Consider the following 26,406-nt stretch of genomic DNA (forward strand, 5'->3'; position numbering starts at 1 on the left):
TCAACCAAACCTATTTCTGTGGATTATCTAAGGGTTGTTGTGACCTGAAGAGTTGCAGTTGGTACTTCCTGCCAAGGACAGGATACTATACACATACACTACATGTTTGCATGTGATTTTTCCTAAATCGGGTATTATTTTAAAGGCTAAAAGCAGGACAAGCACAAATGCAGATGTGACTATTTATTTGATCTTGTGTGCCACAAAGTGAATGGTTAACCAAATGCTGACATACAGTTCCCACACCGTCATTCCAGCAGTGCGTGGCAATGCTGCAGCACCATCCACCCAAGTTCCCCAAGCACTACACAACACAGCATGTGTCTCAGTGTCGGGATGGGTGGTGCCTTTGTGACTTGCCTCAGGTCCCTGGAGTGGCTGTGCTGCAGGCAGGAGTGACATCCTCTGAATCCCTGTCACCGTCCCAGGCCCACTGCATTGCCATGCCTCCAGAATGAGCTATTCCACTCCTGCCACCCCCAGCGCATTACACATTTGATATCACACCATGCATATAAAAAAATTCTGCACCTACATGCACATGGCCATGTTTTATACATCTTGATAGCCCATTCTGCCCTGCTGTGTTATCCCTCCAACAGATACTGGGGTGGCTGAAGTCGCACATGAGGACCAGGGTTTGTGACTATGAGGCTGCTCCTGTCTGTCTCTAGAGGGCCTCATCGACCTGGTCTTCCTAGTTGGGTGGCCTGTAGCAGACCCCCACAATGTCACCTGTCCCTGCCCTCCCTTTAATCCTTACCCATAAGCTCTTGGTTGGCTCCTCATCCATCCTCAGGTGGAGCTGCATGCAGTCCAACTCATCATGGACACAGAGAGCGATACCCCCTCCTTCTCTCCCCTGTCTGTCCTTCCTAAAGGCCCTGCATTCTTCCATTCCAACACTCCAGTCATAGGGGCCATCCCACCACGTCTCCCTGATGTCAATAACACAGCCCTGCAGGTGTGTGCATGTCTCTAATTCCCCTTGTTTATTCTCCATGCAACATGTGTTTGCACAGAGGCATTTCAGCTGGGCCCATGAGGAAGCTGATTTACTGGATGGAGTGGCTGGAATTCCTTTATGCTGTACTACAGGTGCTCTGTCGCTGATCTGTGACCCTCCTCCAGGCTCTGGGCATCTATTGCTGGCACTGGCATCAAACTGGTAGGAGTAGGACGGACTAAGGTTTCTGTCCCCCAGCAGCTTTAAAGCCCTCTTCACCAGCCTACAACCAAAGATGCTCTCCCACGTTAACTAGCAGTGAGTGTGTCTTGCATCTTTCAGCCATATATCCAGAATAATGGAGGTGAAAATTGTGACTGTGATTGACATATGTATGTTGCTCTACTGGGTTATGCAGTTACAGTCCCAAGTCACACACATGCTCAGTTAGCTGCTTAAGCACAAGGACCTACAGTAACTATAAATAAAAAATGTATAAGTACATTAAAAAATGTAGCTTTTTAATTCTGATTAAAAAATTAATCCTGATTACTAATTTAACCACTCAACTCTCATAGCTACCACAGCAAGCTGTAGGGACTAGAACTGAGAAAAATAAAAGTAATCACAAAACCTTAGAGCTTTAATGTACCCATTATGAAATCAGTGTCAAAACTCAGAAACATTTCCATCTGTATCAATGCCAGGATATGCAGCTGAGAAAGACCAAGTGATTTTCTTTATCTGTGTATGGCAGTTTTGCTTTCCTTCACAAATATCCTTGCACTTGCCCCTAGTACAGCTCAGCTTTGCCAGCCAACCATTTTCCTCATACCCTCTCTTTTCTGTAGGACACAATTCCCTAGTGACTCTTCTTTATATTGGTAATGCATTCTTATTTGTCTGCCTCTGATTTATTTGAGGTTTTTGGAGTGCTGGTGAGCATGGCTTGAGTTACTAGACTCTTGGTCTGTATCTTACAGAAGAAGCCACAGAAAAGGCCAAAGAAAGAGAAGACATAAGAAAGTTCATCACACTTGACTGCATTTAAAAACAGTTAGAGAAAAGTAGCATAGGACTTGATAAATTAAAAACTCACGATGACAAAGAAGTGGCAGAGACAGCTGCTGAGTAAGGTCTTTAAGCCCCAGCATGACTGATGCAGTCAGCACTGTGACCTATGCAGTGTGCCAGTTTCAAACACAAGCAGCTGCTAAGGTTGTTGATCGAATATACAAATGTGTACCAGGGAAAGCATCCAACTTTTTGCTCTGTTGAAGTTTGGCCAGCCCTAAAACTTTCTGTAATTTTTCCAGAGCACATTTCTGTCCTCTGCTTACCGGGTCTAAGAAGGGAGGTATTTTGGAAGACTGGTACTTGAACTGAGGACTACCACCTTCGTCACATTCAAAATTATTTTAAGAAAACCTTTAAGGCCTAAGTAACACGTTAGGAAATGTTTGTGTTTTACTGGCATGCCTGCTATCTCTTTTTGTTTATTTCAAGTACAGTTGAGCGATATACATTCTTTTTCCTTTTATAACAGGAAACAGAGGTGAACAAGGAGAGAATTACAAAAGAACCTGAAAATATATGAATAAATTTTAGAGAATTTGAAAAAAAAAAAAAAAAAGAAGAAGGAGGAGGAAAGAATTGGAGAAAAAAAAAGGAAGGAACAGGATGAATTATTAAGAGATCAGATTCATTTGTTGTTTGCACAGTTATATATCAGGAGAGTAAAGAACACTAAAATGACATGTTCCTGTTCATTTCGGACCCTTGGATTTGTCACATGGATTTGTTCAGCTTTTTAAATTTCCCTTTTGGTCTTCCACTTCACTTCTAGTGTGAAATCTAGGGTTCAATCAGGGTTCAGATAAAGGTTTATTTTATTGAAATATATAAGCTGTGTTTTACAGAAAGGGAAAGAACGAAAATGGTATTTTAGAGGAGCAGATATTTCTGTGGACATTACGAACACAGATTTCTTTTATTCCTACCATCTACATTCTCCTGCAAACATTTACTACAATGAAGATACAGACTGCTGGCCTCGTTCTATACCTTGTGCTATCATTTTCTTTGGAGACACCTTCTACACAGAAGAAAACACGGAAGCCAAGCCACTGTTACTCACCATCATGTCACCATGCAAGGTCCCTTCCATCTAAAGCACTGCTTTATGCAAAAACGAGTTAGGGTAAGTAGGGAACAGAAAAGGGACCTCCTGTACTTCCACTGTCTAGCCTGGAGCTCCTTGATTTCTGGGGCAAGTTAAGCACTGGCAGGACAAGGTACTGGGGCACACTGACACTGATTTCTGGCTGCAGAGCAACAAACCTTTGTGTGTCCAGGCTGTCAGGTCTGCTAGCACTCCATGACAGGTCTCACAGGGAGAAAGGATGACTGCTCTTGTCAAAAGAAGGGGAGCTGACGGTGCCAGTAAGGGGCCAGGTCAGGTCATCCTGTGAAGAGGAATGGGGACAGCCAAAGGGCTGAATGCAGGTTATGTGACCTATAGACAGCAGAAGTTGCTGTTGGTTTCCTGGAAGAACAAATGCAAAAGCTACTTCTTTAATATTAATAGCCATCAGGTGCTTCTCAGATGACACCTGGTGGACAAAAACAAAGAGATGAAAGCATCCTGCCTTCACAACATGGAACAGTTCCATTCGTGCTGCATCTGCACTGCTGCACTTGCTGGGGGTGTGTGCCCTCCCTACTCTGCTTATCCCCTCCCAGAATGTATTCTTGCGGTGCTCCAGAAGAAGCACATACATCAACCTGTAACAGCTTTTTTGTGCACCTGCTTCCATTTTTTTTCTATTCCATATTCTGGCAGAGTTCATTTAACTCTGACTTGTGATCTTGAGGCTAGATTAGAGACATTGTTTTCAGAAATTAAAATACAAGGAAAGCCCATGTTGTTAGCAACAAATGTGTGCTTTTATAGTCTAAGATAGCCAGACAATTTTACAAATGTCTTCGCAAGTGGATAGTTGAACACGTAGGGTTAAACACTTTGATTTCTTCCGATCACTAATTTACACTTTCTCTTTTAAACTATTTCCAGTTTGCACATCTAACACTGGCTGTCTTTTCTGCTTGACACTTTACAACTGCCGTAATGCATTCTTTTTGACTTCCCAGAGATATGGCACCAATAAAAAAACTCACTCTGAGTTCACCTGAAAAGAAACAAGAACTTAAAGAAGTCTTTCTTCTGGGGATCTGCATCCACTGAGTGGATGCTTATGCCTCCTGGTAAGATGGGTGGTTTCTTCAAGGATCTCATGGATGTGAATACAACGTTGACATCCAGTCCTTTTCCTCTATTTGGCTTGAAGGATTTCAGTAAAATTTCACTGAACCAACACTGCGACAGATGAGGCCTTTTCCATAAAGTGGCTGTGACCAATTCTTTGCTAGCATTGTATCTTCCAGATTAGCAGTTTTTTTCTGTTACAAGGGCTTTTTGTTCTATGTGTACACAGTTCCTTTAAATTTTAACAGCTTTATTTTTTCTCCATGTGTTCCCATGCTTTATATTTGTGCAAAACCTTGAAAGCTTTTATGAAGCAAAACACACACAGAAATCAGGAACTTGCCAAATTCAAACACGAAACTGAGAGAGTGTGGGAGAGGTCAGAATGTAATTACCCTGTGGAATTACCTAGCTTGTTTCTTCTGGATCTGGATTACCTGTTTACAAAAAGTACACAGAGGCCACCCAAGAGCTGTGGTATTGTATTTGGTCTGGCTGGGACAGAGCTGATATTCCCCACTGTAGGCCACGCAGAGCTGTGCTTATGTTTGCAGCTATGTTTGTGTCTGGACATCACATACTGATGGGAAGAATAAATCTTTTTGCTTTCCTTTGCTTCCAAGTCTGGCCTTTCCTTTTATTAATTAAACTGCCTTTATCTCAGTCCATGAGTTTTTCATCTTATACTTGCTCCCTGCCCTGCTGAGGAGGGGGAGGGACAGAGAAGCTTGGTGAGCACCTGGTGTTCAGCTAAGGCCAACCCGCCACGTGTATCTTGGCTTAGATCAGTTCGGCTCCATAGAGCTAATAAAGTCACGTCTTGGCACAGCCAAAAGCCAGAGTTCATCTTTATATACCAGCGTCACAACTTGATGCCTGAGTTCTGGGTGCTTAGAGCCAGATCTAGCTAAGCCTAGCTCTGCTCAAATACCTGAAATACTTGTGCACATACTTTCCAGAGCACCTTTATACAGTTCTCTGGATTTTGAGTAATTCATGAGTAAAGTGTGTGGCAAGCAATAACATAGGTTGACCATCCAGAAATTGGTGAAATACCAAACAGTCTCTGAATTACGCTATGACCAGCTTGCTGAAAACAGGTGCTTGCTGTGGAGCAATTCCTGGAGAGCTATCAATTTGCTTGTCCTGATACAGAAACCTTGGACGGGCTCCCAGTCACCGAAGGAAAGCAAATACAAACAACTTCCAGAAGACGCACTTCTTTCTCTTACATCCAATAGTGAAGGATGAAGACTTTGAAACACTGCTGTGGAGAGAATACTTTTACAAGCCATTTCAGGTAGCAATGTGTGAGAACAATCCTCCTTAATTTATGCTGGTAACTATTTTCAGGTTTTGAAATGTTCTCCTTTACTAGTTAAATTCCTATTCAGCATATACAAAGAAATCAAATGTAAGTGCAGTCATGAAATAAAAAGAGGAAAATATAGCAGGAAAGCACTCTTAAAAACATCAATTAGGCAATAAAATGTCTTCAGCTTAGGCCATTTGGTTAGCATCTGTGAACACTTTTGTGTTCTGCAGCTGGGAAAACACCAGTTTGTAAAAATCTCTTTAGCTAGCAAAGCTACTGCATGAATAGATTATTTCTATTCTGCAGAAATGTTAACTGGCAACTCATTGAAAGTATGACTGGTGTATGTGAGTGAAAAACAAGATCTTTAGAGTCCCAAAAATTTACTTAGTAATAGGAAACTTTTATTTTCCGTCAGGATACACTCTGGTCTTCCTGAAGGAAGCTATCAACACAAAACCTTACATTCTGACCTAAATGAAACCAGAGCCAGTAACAAGCAGACTCCATGAGTCGAGAAAGCAAAATAAATAAAAATTGAAGTGTTATACATACAAAAGAGTTAATCAGTCATGGTCAAATTACAGCCATACATGGGTTTCCCCCATTAACCGCAGCCCCTGAGGAAAGAGCGGGACACAGAGACACCCTACTGCAAGCACCACTTGCAGCCATGCACTTAATGCATCTCCAGAGCGAGGACTCCTGAAGAGCCCACAGGTCAGGACAGTGCTGCCTACCGGGTCTGCAGCACGTCGCTCTGACGGGACACCTGCTTGTGACACCCAGACTACAGCCCTAGCTCCTCAGGCCACCTCGAACAGCACCGCAGCTCGGGGCCTCTCGGGGCCGCTGTCCCTTCCAACCGCTCACTCCCTGGGAGCGGGCCCGCGGGGCTCTCGGGGCTGCCGGTACTCTGGGTGGCACCTTCCCCGTCCAAGTGGCCGGCACGCCCCACACGGACACCACTCGGTTCAGACAACTGGCACCAGAACCTCTGCGCAGAAACCCCGCCTTGTTTCTGCCGAAATCCCGGGATTTTGGCGGGCTCGAACCGCCGATAAGGCGGGGGCGACCCGCGGCGGGCCCTCCCTCAGCGCCGCCGGCGAGGCGGGGCGGGGCGGGGCGGAGCGGGGCGGGGCGGCGCCGACATGGCTGCTCTGACAACGGCCGTGGCTGCGGCGGCCGCTCGGCAGCAACAGGTAAAGGCCGCACCGGCTCTGCCCGCTGCCTTTCCCGCCGGCCCGGGAGCCGCTCTCTGCTGCCGTTGAGGGGTTCCAGCCCGGTGCAAGGCGTTGGGATAGACGTTGAGACGTGTAGGAGGCAGTGCGGATTTGTTGGGCTGGCCTCTATGTGGTAGCTCTGTAACCTGAACTGGTGGTTTCGTAATCTGCATTCCAAACAGTGGTTATGTGAAGGATGTTCAGGGTCACTGTGGATGAGAGTTGGCAATTTGTGAGGAATATTAACCAGATTTCAGAAGTTAAGCCAGTTCTTTTCTTGAATAAGGTGTAATGCAGGTAATCTGCCTGGTGTAAATCCCATGCTTACACTCAGGTAGGTAGTTGCTCTGACTTGTCAGAAACTGCCATGAGACGCATGGTACTTGTCTTGATTTAGTGATGTAGTGTGGTGAGCAGCCTCTGTTAAAGCAAGCTGATGTTGCAGTCTTTCTGGTTTTGTATACAGTCGTGAGCTTGCCATCACTCATTGCTCCAGTTTTATACTTGTGCGATTTAAGATTAGTTGAGTTGTGCCGGTATAAAACTGAAATTATGCTGTTACTCTGCACTGTGGTATTGCCTGCTTAAAAATAATGAATGAGCATTTAAAAAATAAATCCTGGTTTTGAATAATATTTGATTTTGTTACGTACAGAATGACAGCTGTTCCAGTACTGCAGGTGCTGGTCAACTATTTCAGAACTGGAAGATGAAAGCTGAAAAAGCTAAGAAAGTTGAATTCATAAGAACTGCAGAAAGGCTAAAAGCTCAGTAAGTTAAACACTTCATCATAAATATATTTTCATGCTGTTCTGGTGGTAACAAAACTTGAGGATCAAGGTAAGGATTTATGGTAAAGAAACCTTTAGGCTAAGAATTCCTATTTAGGGGCTCAGGCAGATTAATGTTGCTCTTACAGTAGTTCAGGCTTATGAGCTCCAAAATGCCCTGTTGTTCTAATTAGCATTTGTACTTTGGTCAGTCATTTTCTTTGGTAAGCTATTGCTGCACTAAATGCAGAAAAAAAAGAGTCTGGTGCATAACTGAGTTCTCAGTTTTCCTACTCAGCTGTGCTTTTCTAAGGACCTACAGTCCTTAAGACACACCAACAAAAGGAGAATTGCAGCAACATTTCAACAGCTTCCTCAGACAAGACTGAAAGCACTTCATGTAGAATATCTAGGCCACTGCTTTGGAAAATGGGCATCCAAGGCAGCTTGGCATGGAAGTTACTTAAATCTGTTTCTGCACATCTTGAGTAAGTGCTGTAACAGCTACACTGGCAGCTGAAAGAACAGGGAGGTTTCTTCTTGCATGGATAAGCTTTATGAGGAAGAACTGACATAACCACCTAGCTGAAGGAGAGGTTTGTAGTTCTGAATCCTGAACAGTGACACTGAAGTCTCACAGGAGTGTTTTACACTGTGTGAACAGCTCCTCCTCGGTTGTTCTTGATGCTAGGTTATGGCTCAAAAAGTTACTGCTAGGTAAAAGAGACTTCCCAAGCAGCTTCAAACGAGGCATGCCATTTAACTGCAGCACATTGTCCTTCTGTACTTGTGTGCTGAAGGCTTTTTAGGGCAATGTATGTGCAGATTGGGTACTTGGGTCTGGTTTGTGAATTTCAGTGGACAGCAAACCATTTAAATTGTGAAACATAAACTGCACCCTATAGGGATTTGAACTACGTAATGGCAATAGTCTGCTGAAGAACCAAGTTGAGAAACAAGAGTTTCTTGGGTTGTTGCTAGTGTAACATTGGGAATCCCACCAGATCATAGAATCATTTTGGTTGGAAGAGACCCTCAGGATCATCAAGTGCAACTGTAACCTAAATCTTGTACTAAACCATGTCCCTGTGAGCCTCATGTGTATGTGTTTTAACCCCTCTGGGGATGGTGACTCAACCACTTCCCTGGGTAGCCTGTTCCAATGCTTCACAACCCTTTCCATGAATAAATGCTTCATAAGGATGTCTCTGTATTGTGTGGCACCAGTGTCCTGCTGTTCTGATCTCTAATGTGGTAGCAGCAAACTTCACAGATGTGCTCAGGACTGCAGTATCTGCAGTCCTTTTACACCCACCATTCTGAAGGTCAAACCCCAGTGTACTTATACTGTCTGGTTGTATTAAGGCAAAGCACATCCCACTGTGAGTTGTACTCTAAAGCTTCTGACTGTAGGAAGAAAGCAAAAGTCACATACAGCTCTCTGTATTATACATAAAGCACAGTCAGTAAGTAAAGTAGCAGCTTTAGTAAGTTATTTAAATGCTAATGAACTTGAATCTTCAGTTGCAGTAGTACTATCAGTAGTGTTAAGGCTAAGGGAGTGTACTTCTTTTGTCTATGCTGCGGCTCCATCTATGTGTGCAACTGCATTAATACAGTCTGTCTATGTCCCTTTGCTTTCCAATGAAAATTCTCATAAGGCTCCCTGTTAATGAGCATACAGATACAATTTCAGGCCATTTCAGTATGTGAACCACTGCCTGTCAGTGTGGTAATTTCCTGGTTAACTTCTTTTTCTTGTTCAAGTTCTTGGGTTACTTTGGCATGTAGTCTTATAACTGCAAAAAGATGTTCCTTGAAAACAGCTGTAGCAACAAACCAGTGATTTGTATAAAATCTAAGACAGTCCTGTTGACACAGCCTCAGCTGGCTACTAACCTTGGAAATCTTGGGGCTTTGTGAAGTATTTGTGTCTTGCTCAGTGTGGCCACCTTTTTTTCCAGGCTTGCAAATATAGAAAAAGACAAAAATGGACATCTTTACAATAGGAAGGGTGATTTCAGGGTAGAATATAGCCTACTAGAGGAACTGGAACGTAGCATGACTGTCACCAGGAAAACTGAAAGTAAGTGGGGTTGTTGTGTGTGGGTTTTTTGGGGTTTGTGTATGTGTCTGTTCTGGTGGGGGTTAGGGGGACATTTACTCTAATTTTGTTTGGTTAAATGGTTTAGTAACTGGGAGTACACTGAGATTAGTTCAACTGGAAGGTAGATGTTAATAAATGTGTGGTATTTTGCCACGTGTACTGCCTACAAAGAAGACTTCCATAATTCCCTTGCAATTTAGAGGCATAAACCGTTTGGGCCTTCTGTGTTATTGTTACCTTTTAATCTTGAATGTAGTGGATAGCATCTACAACAACTTCAGTGGAAAGTTACTGTTTCAGAAACCAGAATCAATTTTGTGTGCATAGTGCAAAATCTAATGTAGTCTAGTTGAGGTACAATAAATACATACTTACTGCAAGTTTTCACATGATTGCTGCCTCTATACTTTTAAACAGTTCTGTGTCTGTCTTTTTCAGTTTTGTGGATATTGAATATTCATAGTCTCAATAGTGGTGTGAGGTAGTACACAATCTGTCCCAGAATATCTGTTCCACTTAACAGACCAATTAAATGCTTCAGAAAAAAAACTGACTCCCTGGTCACAGTACCCAGATTCTTTCAGAAGTAATCAAATCATATTGTGCCTTCTGATACAGAAAAAAAAAGAATAGGATAAATGATGAAAGGGACACATAGAGACAACTAAAAATACACTTACCTTACAAATTTGCATGTGTTTTAATGTGTATCTTTTAATTAAGGAAACTTATATCCTTTACATCTTGCAATCCTTAAGAAATGTAAATAGTTTCAAGGAATGACTAAGCTAGAAAGTTCAGAAAATTGTTCAGGGGTAAGAAGGGAGCATGGAAGTATGGATGGAGATACTGTTGTGAGATAATAAAGAGGATAAAGATGAGAGGTGTAAGGACCTACATATGAAGTGTGAAGGAGTGGTAAGAGTATGATCTTTTAGGGTGTGTACTAGAGCCCCCAAGCTTGCAATTTTGCTGCATTCAGGTCTTTCAGCATGATTTATGTGCTTTTACACTTCATGTGGTCTCAGCAGGAACTAGTAGTCATGTCTTAAGTATATTTTCTTATGTTTAGGTCTTGAACTCTGTTATCCCTTCCTTGAACCAAATCTTTTAGGATAGAAGATACACCTCCTTATTACCTAAGATGTGTCCAGAACTTCATCCTCATCAGTATTGTATTTATGGACTCATAAGGATTCAAGTGGTAACAAAGCAAATAAGTGGAGCATGCAAAAACAGTGATTCTACTTTAGTTAACACAGCAAATAAATAAATAAATAAATCTCACCTAAGTAGCACATTCACATATGCTTTCCAAGTTTGCTTTCATTGCTGAGTGTTTTGAGGCCTAGGTCAGATTCTCCCTCAAAATTCCACAGGAGGAGTCATCTGCATAGGCAACGTTCTCCAAACTCCAGTTACCTGATAAGAGGTTTGCAAAAAAAAAATCAAAAAAACAAAACCAAAATTGAATCTAGATATGACTATCCCACTGACCCCTTTACAAATAGGAGCTACTAATTTTAAAATCTGTTGGCACTGTATGGGGAGACATAATGGCCTGTACAGTCACCTACATGCAGTTGCAGTCATGTTAAAATGCTTAGTATTCTGGTAGTTTCTTACGATGGAACAGAGTTTATATCCCTGCTTGAATTAAATTCTCAGTTTATTTTGGACACTTCATTGTTCTTGTTTTTGTGTTGAATATAATGTGCAAAGAAACTGTTAGACCTATCAGCCCCTTATTTTGTTTAACAGAAACTAAAATCCTGCAGCAGCTAACAAAAATACAAAATAATGTGAAAAGACTTCAGCAACAATTAAAAGATGTGAAGCCTACACCAGAATGTAAGTTGTGATGATGGATTTAAAAACATATTCCTCTACAGTCAGGTTTCTTGCATGGGCTTGTGATTCTCCTGCAGACTTGGGATACTCCTTCTCCAGTCTGTCTGCTTTTCCAGAAATCTCGGAAGGGAAAAATGCAGAAATGTAAGAAATGGTGACATATCATGCAGCTCTGTGTGAAAACAGGGAAACTTAGGTCTTAGAATTGGTATGGATTTATTTCTTCAGGCTGTTGAAAGCCATGTGTTTTCTATGTGTAACTCTTTGCCTTATTTAAAATAAAGTTATTATTCTAGTGCGGTTTAGATTCAGCTCCCTTTCATCAGCAAACTCATTTCTAGCCATCTGCATGGCTTGAAGTGCAAGTTGGAATATTCTGTGGAAAATTCTGGAACAACTCATTCAGTTTGGATGATTTGGAACTTTGGAAATACACACTGAAAGAACCACTCTCCTGTGATACTTTAGTACTTTGTGTAGAGCACAGATTAAAGCCCTCCTACTAGCTGAGGGCTTTCAGATGCTAGATAACATGCATCTCATCTCATTTATTTAGTGTCTCTTCTGTAAAAAAAAAGGCATTATTTTCTTAAGCTGTCAGCAAAGATGCCAAGAAATAACAAGTCATGAAAGCTGAACTAAGAGTTTTAGATGATGTAACTGTGCCAATTAAATTATTTTTTTTATAGTCAGGTTAGTTAAGCTATGTGTTCAATTAGTGTCTATAGAGATGTTGAGCTATTTTAAAACTGATTTGATACTTTTTTTCTACCATTGGAAAATAGAAATTCTCTAGACAGCTGTCAGTTACTGTCTTTCTCCATATCAGGACTGCAGCAAACTGACAGTACAGGATACAAAATCTAACTTCAATGTTTTGTTGTCAGCTTTGTAAAAGTAGTGAGCTGTGGGTTAAATAGGATTGCTACAGTCTGGTATAAACCAAAGATTTGACTGTGCATCTTAAGTCACTAACTGCATTGTTACAAAAAACAAAAGTGGATATTTTTTAGCATAAGGCTTGTCTTACTCTGATTCAATTGAAGGTTACTCAGAATGAGACTCTTGTTAATTATAATGGGATTTGCATCCAGTTGACTAAATCACTGTGAAATCACACCTTTTGAATACATTAGAGTTTGTCTTTTAAGACTGTTTGAGATAGAAATGCATGCTTTTTGGTACACTGAAATAAATGTGTCCCCGAATTCTCTGCAAGTGCCTGCATTTCTAAATAGTGCTGAATTATTGATAAATACTGTAGATTTCTTAAGTGATGTGCTTTTTTCTCCTTTTCAGTTATTGACAAGCTCAAGGAAATGATGGAAGAAGTTGAAAATGCAATCAATGCTTTTAAAGAGGAACAGAGGCAAATGTGTGTCTATACATACTTCAGCTATAAGAAAAAGTTCTTCCATAAGACACAATGAAAACTTTGCATTAATAAACTATTCTTTTGATTTACTCTTTAGCTAGTGATTCCTGTGGTATGTAAACCAAACTCAAGCTATCAACATTAGCGTTGTGATAAATACGCTTTTAGAGAGGCTGTTTATATAGCTTCTGCACTGATCCAGTGACAATGTTTTGCCTATGAAAAGCCTTTTCAAAGAAAGGCTGCAGAAGAAGCGGCTGGGTTTTTTAACTGGTGTCAGGAGGGGATTGAGTTTGTTGTTTGAGTACCATAAATGTGTGCTTTCACAAAACAGGTAACTTATTTCTGATATGTAGTGCTTTATTATAAGATCATTACAAAGTGCTGTCATCTGTGTTACCATTTCAGTTCTTAATCTTTGAAGCATAGCTTTTGTGTGTCATTGAACAGTTCCAAAATCAGTTTTTGGTGAATGAACAATTGAATATTGGATTTTTTTCTCTTACATCTCAATGTTTGTTCTTCTTTTTAGATATGAACACCTTTTGAAGGAGGAAAGAACTGCTATGAATGAGCTCAGTGTCTTTGAGAGAAAAGTGGATCTGTGGGCATTGGGCAGCTCAACAACAGAGAAAGTTTTGAAATTACCATCACCCAAAGTCTCAGTTGATAAAAGAATAGAAAATCATATACGTGAAGAAGAAGTAGAGTTTGAAAGAGTTCTACAGTGAACAGGAGGGTGGCAAGGAGGCTGGGATGATTATGATCATCAAAATTTTCTGAGAATATGGACAAAACACAAAGGAAGGCGGTCCTACTTGGATGAAGTCCTTCAGTATCTCTGTGGAAGAACAAAGGAAGATATTGAACAGCATGACAAATGGTATCAAGAATTTCTGATCTTATGTAGAAGAAACAGGTAAAACAACCCCTCTAGGGCTTTTGTAGCTTTAAGAAAAAGTAAGTACTTCTAAAATGCATGCATTTCTTACTTTTGTATTTGCCTCTCTGGTGGTAATGCTAGGTAGATTTCTGTTATAGCCGATGCTATGTAACTAAAGTCTTTAGCATCCTCAACTTGCCAAAAATATTTGTCTTAAAGAATTACCGCTAAGTGTAGACTTAACAACATATTGAAGTGGGCTGTGTGTTGCCAAATTATATTATAAATGGTTTTCATGGCAGGGGTCCAGCAAGTTAGATGCCAATTCCAGAGAGGTAAGTGATCCCATCTGAAATTGAAGTTCTTGTTACATCTGTCACTAAGAAGGTCTGTCCCACTGTATAGGCAATATACCTATGTCATACGAACATACAGAACTATGATCTCTTCAAGAACTATCCATCTAACATAAAAAATGAAATATAAAATAGAAGGTGGAATTATTGATTCGAATTTAAAAAATTAAGACCTGAAATACATTTGCACTTAAAAAAACTATATTACGCCAACATTTGTTGATATACTGTATAGTCAGCAAATTACTGTATAGCCAGCAATGTATTGTGTAGTGTAAGGATTTAACAACCTAACTAACAAAGATAAGGGCCCAGTTGCATCCTTGGTGGACGAGATAATGGGAATCTTCAGCATGGAGGCGGAGGACGATCCAGTTATAACCAACTCAGCAGTTTGGGCTTCGGCCAGCTCAGCATACCAGACCAAAGGTAAAAAGTGCCCTGCGAGGAAGACTGCAAACCTTCATCCAAAAGACCCCAGCCCATGACCACCAGCTGGCAGCGTGCATGCACCAAGAGGAGGAGCCCTGTGATTATAATAGCCACTCCTATTCCTGGGACTAATTGTGCTAAACCAACCCCTATCCTGAATATGTATGACATGTGAACATGAAAATGGATACCTTATGAAACGAAGCATGCTTTGGAAAAGATTCCCATGCCTGCTGGTGCCAGAATAAACATACCTGGTTTATAACTCATCTCGAATTGTAGAGGTTTATTCCACACGTCATTGTAACTAGCCAAAGTTAATATGAATCCTGTAACTTAAATAATATTAGCAGACACATATTAAACTTGCCTTTGTGATCCATAACATTGAAAAAAAACCTGTGAGAACAGACAGGGGTCTTCTTTGCCTTAAATTTTGACTTTATCAGACTTTTAATTCCTCTATGCCGTTCGTATCCTTGGAGCCTATGTTTTCCTCACACCAAGTCAATGGGAATGTGCAAAATTTTCATGGAAACGTTACTTTTTTTTTTTTTTTCCTGATGTGCTCTTGCAGCCAATTAAGAAGTGGGAATAAAAGCAGCAGCAAGAAAAAGAAGGAAGCTTGAAGGAGAAAGAGAAATCAGAAAAAATGCTCAAGGAAGAACAGCAACAGTGTGAAGAAGCTCTGAAGCAAAGCAGTGATTGAAGCATGGAAAAAAGAAAACAACAAGCATTAGCATTTGCCATGGAACAAGCATCACAGCTAAAGCTAGCAGAAGAGAAAAGCAACAAGAATGTCAGCACCACATGAAGTTACTGTCAGAAACCTATGCCTTGCAGAAGATAAAAAAGGAAGAACTTGAAAATCTTGAGAAGAGAGAGGAAGCTGAAAAGGAGGAAAGGAAGAGAACTGCAGAAGAAATTACTAAGTTTCAAGAGCATGTACGTAATTATACTCCATTTATACATTTTGTTGTTTTAAATTCACCTATTTCCTTCTACAATATAATCTGTTAAACACTTTTTAAAAATCTAAGTTTAATTCCTTTAAATCTGTTTTTGATTCACTATGAATAACAGCATCTGTTACATACAAGAAATAGGATGAAACTTTATTTTAGACAAAGATGTTCATTTTCCTCAATATTTGAGTTCTACAGGATTCTTCAAGCCTGTATTTCATTCTACAAATAGAAGTAGTTTTATTTTCTTCAATGTGAGAGTGTTTGGGGAAAAACACTTGGGCTGCATTGCTTGCCATGCCATAGAAAACTTCATAAGACCTGATTGTTGTATGCAGATACGAAATAAAAAAGAGGTTTTTGAATGTCCTGGAGGTTTCTGTTGCTGTAATGTCAACTTAGATCCCATATCAATGTAAATCTGGTTACTGGAAAACTGATATTTTTGTCAGCATTTATGCCAGTGTTCATTTTTCTAAACAGAAATAAAACTACTACAATCCATTTTTTCTCAAAACTGTGTAAATATGATTTGTTTGTGCAGGACAAGCTATAGCAAGTAGCTACCTAGTATAACTTTATTCTGTACTATTCTAATTTCAAAAGAAAAAAAAAAGTGAAAAAGCTGCATATATTTTTTCATATAATTTGTTTGCTTTTCGATTTGTTTTGAGTTTCAGGATCTACATAAACTGGAGCAAAGTATTTATGAAAACAAGCTAAAGAAGTAGAGAAACATGAAAAAGAAAAAAGGTTGGCAAAGTTAAGAGAGGAGGTAACTCATCATTTTCTTGTTTTAATTTTAGGTGTGTGCAGCTTGTTTAAACAACCTTTTTCCTCATTGATGTAAAAAGGAATTTTTCCTTACCTAAATGGTTGATAAAGGAAAAAAAATACATACTGAGTCATGCTTGTTATCAGGAGACAAAAATGCAGCAGGCATAGTTGTTTTTGTGTTTTTTTATTTTTTTTTTTTAAGCAAGAGAGAATGTCCTTATCTCCTGGCAATATTTGTTCTGAGTAAAGCCTATAGCTCATATAAATGAGCTGCAGTGTGGGTGGTGGTTTTTATTTTTGGAATGGTTTTCTACCATTAGTTAAAGAAGTAGGCTGTTTTCCAGAAGAGTTTTGGGAACATTGCCTGTTTGTTTGTTTTTTAGTTTAAGCTTTTAAATTACTAAAGCATAAATGAGAGCAAGCAATTGCTGCCCCTGTTACTGATCTCACATTTCTGACATTTCCTGTGGTAGTGAGGAGGGAAAATTCTCTTTCTGGGTAGCCAGCTGTGTACTGTTACTGTGCAGCTGTCCCTACGAGGGTGGCCTAGTGCAGGCACTCTGTGATCGATGAGAAGACCCATTTGTTTGTTTCACTCTGGGGTGGAGATTCCGCTAACCGCGGGTAACCAGAGGCTGGTCCATGCGGTGCAGACCTACCAAAGGCAGGGAGGACCACATGAGAGGTTGCACCAACAGCTTCAGAAACACTGTTACACACCCCGTGTCGATGGGAATGTCAGATTCCTGTTTTGCCTTGTTTTAGGAGCTACCCCCGCCTGGAGACAAGGGTTGTAGGTGAGCACCTGCCCGTGTCTGTCGCGGGATGATGAAGCTTATGAAGCGGCCAGCAGTCCTCGGGAGCTGTCACAAAATCTGCTCGACACAGTGACGTGTGTTACCTTTGTGAGTGGTGGATTTTAAACACCACCTGTAAGACTGGCAGGCTCTGCGTGATGACGTAGACGGGTGTTTGCGTTAGAGCGTTTGCCGGCCGGCTGCCACCCGCCGCAGCGACACAGGGCGCGGCCACCGCCCCCTCGCCGGTCCCGCGCTGCCGTGACGCCACGCGGAGGGGTGGAGTTCCCGTTGTGCGTGACGCAGTCCGTGCACGCCGGGCGCGGGCGGCGGCAAGATGGCGGCAGCGGGCCCCGGGGAGGTGGAGCGGCTGGACTTCCTGCGGGAGCGGCATGTGCGCTTCTTCCAGCGCTGCCTGCAGATCCTGCCCGAGCGCTACTCGTCCCTGGAGACCAGCAGGTGGTGCGCCGGGCTCCTTCGCCCGCGGAGGGCCTCTGGGCGGGCGGGCGCCCCATGCCCGGCCTTCGGGGCCCGGCGCTCGGGCTGGTGGCCGGGGTCTTGGCGCGTCCCCGTACCTGGGGCCGCGCGGCGCGTCGGCGGGTCTGACCCTTTCTCCGGGCGCCGCCCGCCCGTGTCGGGGAGGCGGCGGCGCGTCCCTCTCCGTCGGGCAGTGGCGTGGTGGGGAGTCTCTCCGGGAGAGCTGCCCGCACGGGCCGGCTCCCGCGGCTGCGGGCAGGATGCTGCACCGCCCCGGCCACCTGAAGGGCCGGGCGCCGCGGCGGGCGGAAGGCAAGCGCTCCCAGAGCCCGCCCGCCAGCAGACGGCCGCCAGAAAGTAGGAGTTGGTATAGGGGTTCATTCTGTCACGTAAACTCCCTGGTATACATGAAGGACGATTTGTTGATCCGTCTAATCTATTTTCAGCCCTGTGCTTCTCTCTTTTAATCCACCCTGGAAGCCGATTTTAAAATAAATGACTTAAGCCTTTCCTAGCTCAAAGTCAGCATGCAGCACCCTCTTATTTATGTAACAGAAATAATTTAAACCTTTATTAGGTAGTATGAAAGTTAAAATACTAGTGAAATACGTTTCTCACCTTGAATTAGAGGGACACTAGTCTCTTTAATGGTCAGAACACATTTAGTTCAGATTCTTAAAGTCTTCATGTAAGTTAGTTACACCTGAGGCACAAGAGACACGCATAACTTGATTGTCAAGCTGCACTTGATAAAAGCTTGGAGGCAGGTAGAGGGTTTGATATCTTATTCAACCAATAATATCATCAGATAGTTTTCGCTTTGTGATTTTTTGCATGGCACATTGTGAAGAATGCTTAATGACTTAGATCAAGTCTTTCTGCTAAACCAAGTATTATTTCAGTTGAGAGTACAAACACATGTAAGGGCTAGTATGGGTAGTGCTGAACAGTATTTGAAATAACACAGAACTTTATATTGAAAAGGAAATTTGAAAATGTTGATTTCAGAGATGTAAATCATTATGAATTCATTATGAATTCATAAAATTCATTATGAATTACCTGATGTTTTACTGTACTTTGTCAGTTATTTTAAATGACAGCAAAAGGAAGTCTAGGCATGCTGTGTTTCTACATCTTTCTAGGCATTAAAGTTACAATAACACGCAGACACATTAGAATTGTAACTCAAAGGGCTAACCTTAGTCACATTGACACACAGAGAAAGGCTGAAGCAATGGGGTTTGTTCAGTCTAGAGGAGGGAGTATCTGATCACAGCCTTCCCTTACTGAGAAACAAGTTACAGGGAAAGACAGAGGTGCACTGTTCACAGGGGAACAGCATGATGGGGCAGAGGGATATGGGAATGAGTTACATCAGGGAAAATGGTCTGAATGTAGGAAAAATGTTCACCATTAGAGCGGTTAACCACCAAGAGGTTGCCCAGGGAAGTGCTGGAGTCTCCCTTGAAGACTTGGCTTGTCAGGGTGCTGGGTCATTTCCCCTAAGGCTCAGAGTTGTGCAGAAGGTGGGACTAGTGGTCTCCAGAGGCCCTTGGAAACCTGGATATTCTGATTACATTGCCAAGCTGTCGCAGTTTGCCATTGAGCTGAAACAGGCTCTAGTTTACATGGGGACTGCCCTGATCTCACTGAATAGCACTACTAATAATAATGCTAATTGGCTTGAGAGCTCTTGAGAAATTAATGAGCTGTCTGAAATTTAATGTGTGGTTACAGTAGCTACAGTACATTAAATAACCAGTGCCCAGTTCTTTGTACGTAATGGCTGTGCAACACTGAAAACACACTCTTTTTTTGAAAATTGGAACTGTCAATTTGAAACTATTTCGGGATGTCTTAGTTTTTGACTAATGAGCACAGTCTCAGCCTCCAATTAGAACAGAAATTGTGGTCATGTGTTGTTTCGAAGTTGCCAAGTTTTTACTCAGCCGGAAGCTTTCTCTGGAAGAATTATACTGATATTTAGATCAGTGTTCTGCAGATATACATATGTGTTTGTTAATAAATTCTGAGTGGGGGATTGAACCATAAATGCATCTTCCCCAGTTTGCCCTTGAGGGTAGTTAATTTGCCTTTTTGACATGTTCAAGGTCACTGAGTCCAGCAAGCCTCCTGAGCTAGTACTGCTGCAGAAAGAGATGCTGTACGCCTTTTATTTTTACCTACCTTTTTCTTAGAGTTTTTTGGTTCCATGGTGAATTAGATGGGGAAACTCAAATTAAAAAGAGGCTTGTAAAAAAAAAAAAAAAGAAAGAAAAATCAATTTTCAGTGAGTTGGTTTTGTTTTGTTTCACTGCACTGCAGCAGAAGCAACTGCATTTGTTGTCATCAGACAGGGCGGTAGAAGATTAAATTTTCCACACAGTGGTCCTTCATTCTAACTTAAGCTGTAGTTTGTCAAATACTAAGAAACTACATACAATGATAAATTTGATTTCACATTCTTTACTTAATGGCTCAAAGCCTGCATAATTATTTGTATCTGTGATTATTACATGCAACATCAGCAACAGTAGTTTTTAAGTAATCTGGTTGATAGTGTTTCTACGTGATCAGTCAGTACTGTGAGTGTTTGCAGGAAAAGTCTTTCAGATTGTGGTACTTTATGGTGCTCTTTGTAGCATGTGTATTCAGTTTCTCACATCATTCGCTTTAGAAGTGCATTCTGAATTCTGCTGAGATACTGTAGTCTTTGTCCATATCTGAAGATAAAAACCTCTGAATCTGTCATCAGGATTGTCTTTACTTACTTGTCTTGAAGGGGAATTTAAGATTACTGATACCTGTTTTGTAAGCTTTCAGTAGGTCAGTTAACAAATTCAGCTGTCAAGCTTTGATGCTTGACTTAATAAATTAATATGCATACAGTAACTGAAGTTGTAGAAGGCATGAAGAAAAGATGCCAGATTTGGGGGTTGTCTTATAAAGGGCTACCCTCAGTGGAAATCGCTGTATATAAAGTTTTTACACTTCCAGCTGTGTGTCAGCTAAGGTCCTACTAAGAATTGTCTTTGCTAGTCTTCGAATGTGTCTGTGAGACAGGATAGCATATGGAGTAAGGATGCAGTATCTAGATGGTGGCATCTGGACCCCAGGTTCCAGTATGAGTTGGGGAATGACCTGTTGGAGAGCAGTGTAGGGGAAAGGGACCTGGGGGTCCTGGTGGACAGCAGGATGGCCATGAGCCAGCACTGTGCCCTTGTGGCCAGGAAAGCCAATGGCATCCTGGGGTGTATTAGAAAGGGGGTGGTTAGAAAGTCAAGAGAGGTTTTCCTTCCCCTCTACTCTGCCCTGGTGAGACCACATCTGGAATATTGTGTCCAGTTCTGGGCCCCTCAGTTCAAGAAGGACAGGGAACTGCTGGACAGAGTCCAGTGCAGAGCCACAAAGATGATGAAGAGAGTGGAGCATCTCCCTTATGAGGAAAGGCTGAGGGAGCTGTGTCTCTTTAGCATGGAGGAGACTGAGGGGTGACCTCATGAGTGTTAATAAATATATAAAGGGTGAGTGTCATGAGGATGGAGCCAGGCTCTTCGCAGTGACAACCAATGATAAGACAAGGGGCAATGGGTATAAACTGGAACACAGGAGGTTCCACTTAAATTTGAGAAGAACCTTCTCAGTGGGGGTGACAGAACACTGGAACAGGCTGCCCAGGGAGGTTGTGGAGTCTCCTTTTCTGGGGACATTGAAAACCCACCTGGACACATTCCTGTGTAACCTCATCTGGGTGTTCCTGCTCCGGCAGGGGGATTGGACTAGATGATCTTTCGAGGTCCCTTCCAATCCCTAACATTCTCTGATTTTGTTTGACCTATCTATGTCCAGTGGTACCAGATGTTCTTGCCTATCATATATGAATTCTAGCACACTGTATGGACGGTTCCTTAGTCATGCTGATAATATTAACACAGAGAATCAGCTCTCAATAAGTAAACTGAAACTTAACTATGTAAAACCACTTTCTACATTCATTTATCTGATATATATATTTTTAAGTATAGATGATATTTATTGTCTGTCTTTTGAGTACAGCCTTGTAGTTTTGGACCTAGTTTGCAGTAGTTTCTAGTGCTGACGCTGGCATTTTTTTTTTGCCTCATTTGAAGTAGCTTATCTGGGTAGCAGAGTGTGAAAATGTCTTCAAGTAGTTTCAGTAAAAGACTGTCAGACTTAGTATTTGTGATAATCAGAAAATATATGCTAGATTTCAAAGAAATCATTTACTGTAACAGAACAGTAAATTCCTTGTTTCTTTATGAAAGTAGTGGTTTTGCTTGAAATAGTGGGTTATTATTATTCAGAGTCATATTTTGAGTTACACAGATCTAATTAATGGCAAGAGTTGACATAGGTCTTGAAGTGTTAATTTTGCACTTTGAAACACGTTTGTTTAGTCATTAAATGGCTTAAAATTACTTAAAAGATACTCTGTTCCACGTAGAAATAACTTTTATTGCAACATACTTTTTTGTTTCTCTGTAGTCAAAAACTTTCGTGTAATAACAATAATAAAGAGACATATTTTAGAATCAAATTATTATAGACTAAATCTACATTTTCTTTTGTGCCATGAACACTTGCCATAATGGAGCTGTATGCTATTCTGTACTCGATTTTTTGGTTTGGTTTGTTTATGTGAGGACCCTGGGGTTGCATGGAGGGATTTTTTGAAGAGGGAATGTTCATGTTCGATATACAAGAAGATTATAGATGAAAACCTTTTATTTGTAAGAGGGGTATGAAAAGCAATGTAAAAGCTGAGGGTCAGAGTAAAAGGTAGTGTAAAATCAAGTAGCCTCAGCTTAACAAGTCTGCACTATTCAACTAAATTGTGGCCACCAGTCGTGCTATGTAATCCTGGATGATAACAGTTTTGAAGCAGAAGTTGTTGACTTAAATTCTTTGAATGGCCACATGATGACTATAGGAGTTGGTCAGCCCACTGGTAGGAATGTCATCCTTTGAAGTTGTGCCGTTTCATTGAGATCAGTGTTTGCTGCATCATCACTTGAGTGTCACGTTTTAATTAGAATTCTTTTGGAGGTGACTCATATTACCATTTTTCCTTCAGTCTTACTGTTTGTGGCTTGATGCAGAACCACATGCAGAAGTTAAGTAGCTGTAGAGGCTTCTGTCCACATCTGTCTCATCGTCAGAGGTACCTACTACTGATGGCCAAGTTGGCTTACTAGCTTGTGAGGTAACTCCAAATTATAACTTAGTCTGCTAAGGAAGGCTGGCATTAACTTTTGGTTCTCCTTAGCATTCTGAAGTACTTCCTGCCTGTGTAGTGGCTGTTTCACAATCCATCATTTTATCTGGTGAAAGGAGAGCAGGAATTTCCACAATAAGGATAGGCAGGTGCAAATGTGGGTGGCAAAATATACATCCAGCTAATTTTGATCTGAGTCAGAACTTCCAAAGTCCCATTAAATTAACATTTTGTCTCATAGCAAGCTATCTCAAATTCCTAACCCAGTGCTGTTGCTTTCATGCTCTGTCAGAGCAAGTAATGCAACTGTTGGAAGAGCCATGCTGTAACTAGGTGACTGCAATGGTTTGAGGTGAAAACAAAACCACAGAATCACAGGATCGACTGGCTTGGAAAAGACCTCAGAGATCATCAAGTCCAACCCTTGGTCCAACTCCAGTCCATTTACTAGATCATGGCACTAAGTGCCACATCCAATCTCAGTTTAAAAACCTCCAGAGATGGTGAGTCCACCACCTCCCTGGGCAGGCCATTCCAAAGCCTGACCACTCTCTCTGTAAAGAATTTCTAATATCCAGCCTAAATTTCCCCTGGCGGAGTTTAAGCCCATGCCCCCTTGTCCTATTGCTAACTGCCTGGGAGAAGAGACCAATCCCCACCTGGCTATAACTTCCCTTCAGGTAGTTATAGAGAGTGATGAGGTCACCTCTAAACCTCCTCTTCTCTAGACTAAACAACCCCAGCTCCCTCAGCCTCTCCTCATAGGTCTTATGTTCAAGTCCCTTCACCAGTCGTGTTGCTCTTCTCTGGACCCGCTCCAGCACTTCAATGTCTTTCCTGAACTGTGGGGCCCAGAACTGAACACAATACTCCAGGCGTGGCCTCACCAATGCAGAGTACAGGGGAAGGATCACTTCCCTTGTCCTGCTGACCACGCTATTTTTGATACAGGACAGGATACCTTTGGCCTTCTTGGCCACCTGGGCACACCGTTGGCTCATGTTGAGCTTCCTGTCAATTAGTACCCCCAGGTCCCTTTCTGTCTGACTGCTCTCCAGCCACTCTGCGCCCAGCCTGTAGCGCTGCAGGGGGTTGTTGTGACCAAAGTGCAGCACCTGGCACTTGGCCTTATTGAACTTCATCCCATTGGAATCAGCTCATTTTTCCAGTCTATCCAGATCCCTCTGCAGAGCCCTCCTGCCTTCCAGCAGGTTGACACTCCCTCCCAACCTGGTGTCATCAGCAAATTTGCTGATGATGCTCTCCGTCCCCTCATCTAAATAATCAGCAAAGGTGTTAAACAGGACTGGACCCAACACTGACCCCTGGGGAACACCACTAGTGACTGCCGCCGGCTGGATGCAGCCCCATTCACCAGCACTCTCTGGGCCCGGCCCTCCAGCCAGTTCTTAGCCCAGCAGAGAGTGCACTTGTCCAAGCCATGGGCTACCAGCTTTTACAGGACTATATTATGGGAGACAGTGTCAAAGGTTTTGCTGAAGTCTAGATAGACTACATCTACAGCTTTCCCCTCATCCACCAGGTAGGTCACCTGATCATAAAAGGAGATCAGGTTGGTCAGACAGGACCTGCCCCTCCTAAACCCATGCTGCTGGGTCTGATCCCTTGTCCATCCTGAAGGTGCTGTGTGATTCCATTCAGGATGATCTGTTCTATAACCCTGCCAGACACCGAGGTCAGGCTGACAGGCCTGTAGTTGCCAGGGTCAGCTCTGCAGCCCTTTTTGTGGATTGGGGTAACAAATAACCGTCAAAGAAGGTGTTGGTTAACAGGTATAGTAGCACACGTTTATGGAAGGAAACGAGCTTTGGGCAAGAAGGACATTCAGCATGCTAGCTACTCTACTCCTGTATTCGATACTTGGATTTGACATGATTAATTTTAGATGTTTAACTGAGCTAGTCATCTAGGCTCCTTTATACCAAAGTACAAGAAATAAGTATGTCTAGAGGATAATTAATCCTGTGTGACTATTTATACATGGTTTGGTTACAAAGGAAGCCTTGCTGTTCAACACCTAACTACTAAGTATCTGAGATTGGGTTTGGGAGACAATGAGAGACAGTTTACTGCAGTTCACAGTTACCTTGCACTTAGTGCATATTTAGGGAATTGTTCATATAAGAGGTCATCACAGAGAACTTGTGTTCCTTATGTTAATAACCTAGCTTATAGTGGTGTGTGTTTGTTTTTTTCAGATAAACAGGCCCTTAGGTTAACATCTGAATCAACATATCATTCCTATATAAAAGGAGGTGTGGCTTATATGAAGACTTGTTGAGAAAGAGAAGTGTTTACAGTACAAAGAACATAATTTTGTCCAGTAGATAAATTTCATGCTTTCTGAGTTAGGCTCTATGTGTTGCACCACTGTCAAAGCCTGAGAATTTGTAGATATTTCTGTTTCTGCAACAGTTTGTTAATTTCCCCATGATATTTACGGTGGGAAGTGTAAGTCTTATCTTTTTCTTTTAGGTTGACAATTGCATTTTTCGCGCTCTCTGGTCTGGATATGTTGGATTCCTTAGATGTGGTGAACAAAGATGATATAATAGAATGGATTTATTCCCTGCAGGTCCTTCCCACAGAAGACAGTGAGTGAGTTTTTAGTTTTTTTTTTTAATTGATATTAACATCTTTACTTTTGCTTTTCACCTGGGGAGTACTGGGATGGCTCTTGGTTTTTGTAAAATACAAAGCTGACCTTCCTGAAGTGCTGTCCTGATAATTTCAAGTAGTAATATAATGCAAATTGTAGAAATAGATCCTTCTAAAGTAATAAAGCTAGAAAAACTGATAGTTCGCCTTCTTGTGCATACAGGTTGAAGCCATGAAATTAATTTGAAGACCATATAGAATAGTAATGAAGTTGCACCTTCACGCATGTCAGAGGAATGTGTCACCTGGTTCTAAAATAAATGCATATGTTACATAATTGTTAAAAGTCTGATAGTGATCATCTTGACTTCCACTAATTGTAGCTTTGCCAGGAGCTCTGCGCACAAGTAGATAAATTTCATGCTTTCGGAATATGGGAGGTGTGAGTGTAAGACGAAAAAGGGATAAACACAGTTCCTGCTTTACAATGAAAGATCTGTCCTTGGATCTGTGAAGGCTGAATTTACATGAGATTTTTAGAAACAGTTACTGCATCCTAGCTGCCGTAAGATGGGCAGGTACATAGCAGATCCAGCCTGGGGAGGGAGCACACAAGTGTCCCTTTCCTGGTGACTTTGCAGAAGTCAGGGAGGTGCAGTTTCTGTGGGCTAGGTGGAATTGGCTATTTTTTTCTGTGGCAGGGCAGGTGAATGGCTAATAGCAGTGGGGGGGGATGGAAGGGAGGGACATGTGGGCAAGGCACTGCTGTTTTGTGACAGGAGGTGCTGGCGTGTTAAGTGCATGTTAAGTGCTGGTGTGGGGATTGCTCTAGACTGGTCTCTAGAGAAGAGGTAGTTCCAGGTACCCATCCATAAAATCACTAACATATCCTTTGTATGTTGGGTAGTTGTAGAAAGAAAATTGTGCATTTCCTCATAATATCTAGTCTATTTATATACTACAAATTAAGTCTCTTCCCTACAAACAGTATTAGGGAAATAAAAGCAGT

General features: G+C 41.8%; 2 protein-coding genes across 2 annotated transcripts in view; both read left to right on the forward strand.

Annotated features, from left to right (window-relative positions):
- The first annotated feature begins 6,327 nt into the window (after positions 1–6,327).
- CCDC112 (coiled-coil domain containing 112) lies at positions 6,328–25,390 on the forward strand. The gene is given in 13 exon segments (XM_065045382.1): positions 6,328–6,728; positions 7,405–7,520; positions 9,484–9,605; positions 11,388–11,477; positions 12,777–12,852; positions 13,385–13,771; positions 14,067–14,070; positions 15,101–15,320; positions 15,323–15,468; positions 16,169–16,196; positions 16,199–16,263; positions 17,031–17,170; positions 25,275–25,390. Coding segments are annotated over 12 exon segments (1,341 nt in total). The 5' UTR covers positions 6,328–6,677; the 3' UTR covers positions 17,067–17,170; positions 25,275–25,390.
- The window catches only part of PGGT1B (protein geranylgeranyltransferase type I subunit beta), a 42,875-nt gene continuing 33,790 nt past the window's right edge, over positions 17,322–26,406 (forward strand). Inside the window, 2 exon segments of the mRNA XM_065045380.1 lie at positions 17,322–17,521; positions 25,275–25,393. Coding sequence (XP_064901452.1) covers positions 17,400–17,521; positions 25,275–25,393 — 241 coding nt within the window. The 5' untranslated portion in view covers positions 17,322–17,399.

The sequence above is a fragment of the Columba livia genome, chromosome Z, assembly GCF_036013475.1.
Source record: "Columba livia isolate bColLiv1 breed racing homer chromosome Z, bColLiv1.pat.W.v2, whole genome shotgun sequence".
NCBI classification, from domain to species: Eukaryota; Metazoa; Chordata; class Aves; order Columbiformes; family Columbidae; genus Columba; species Columba livia.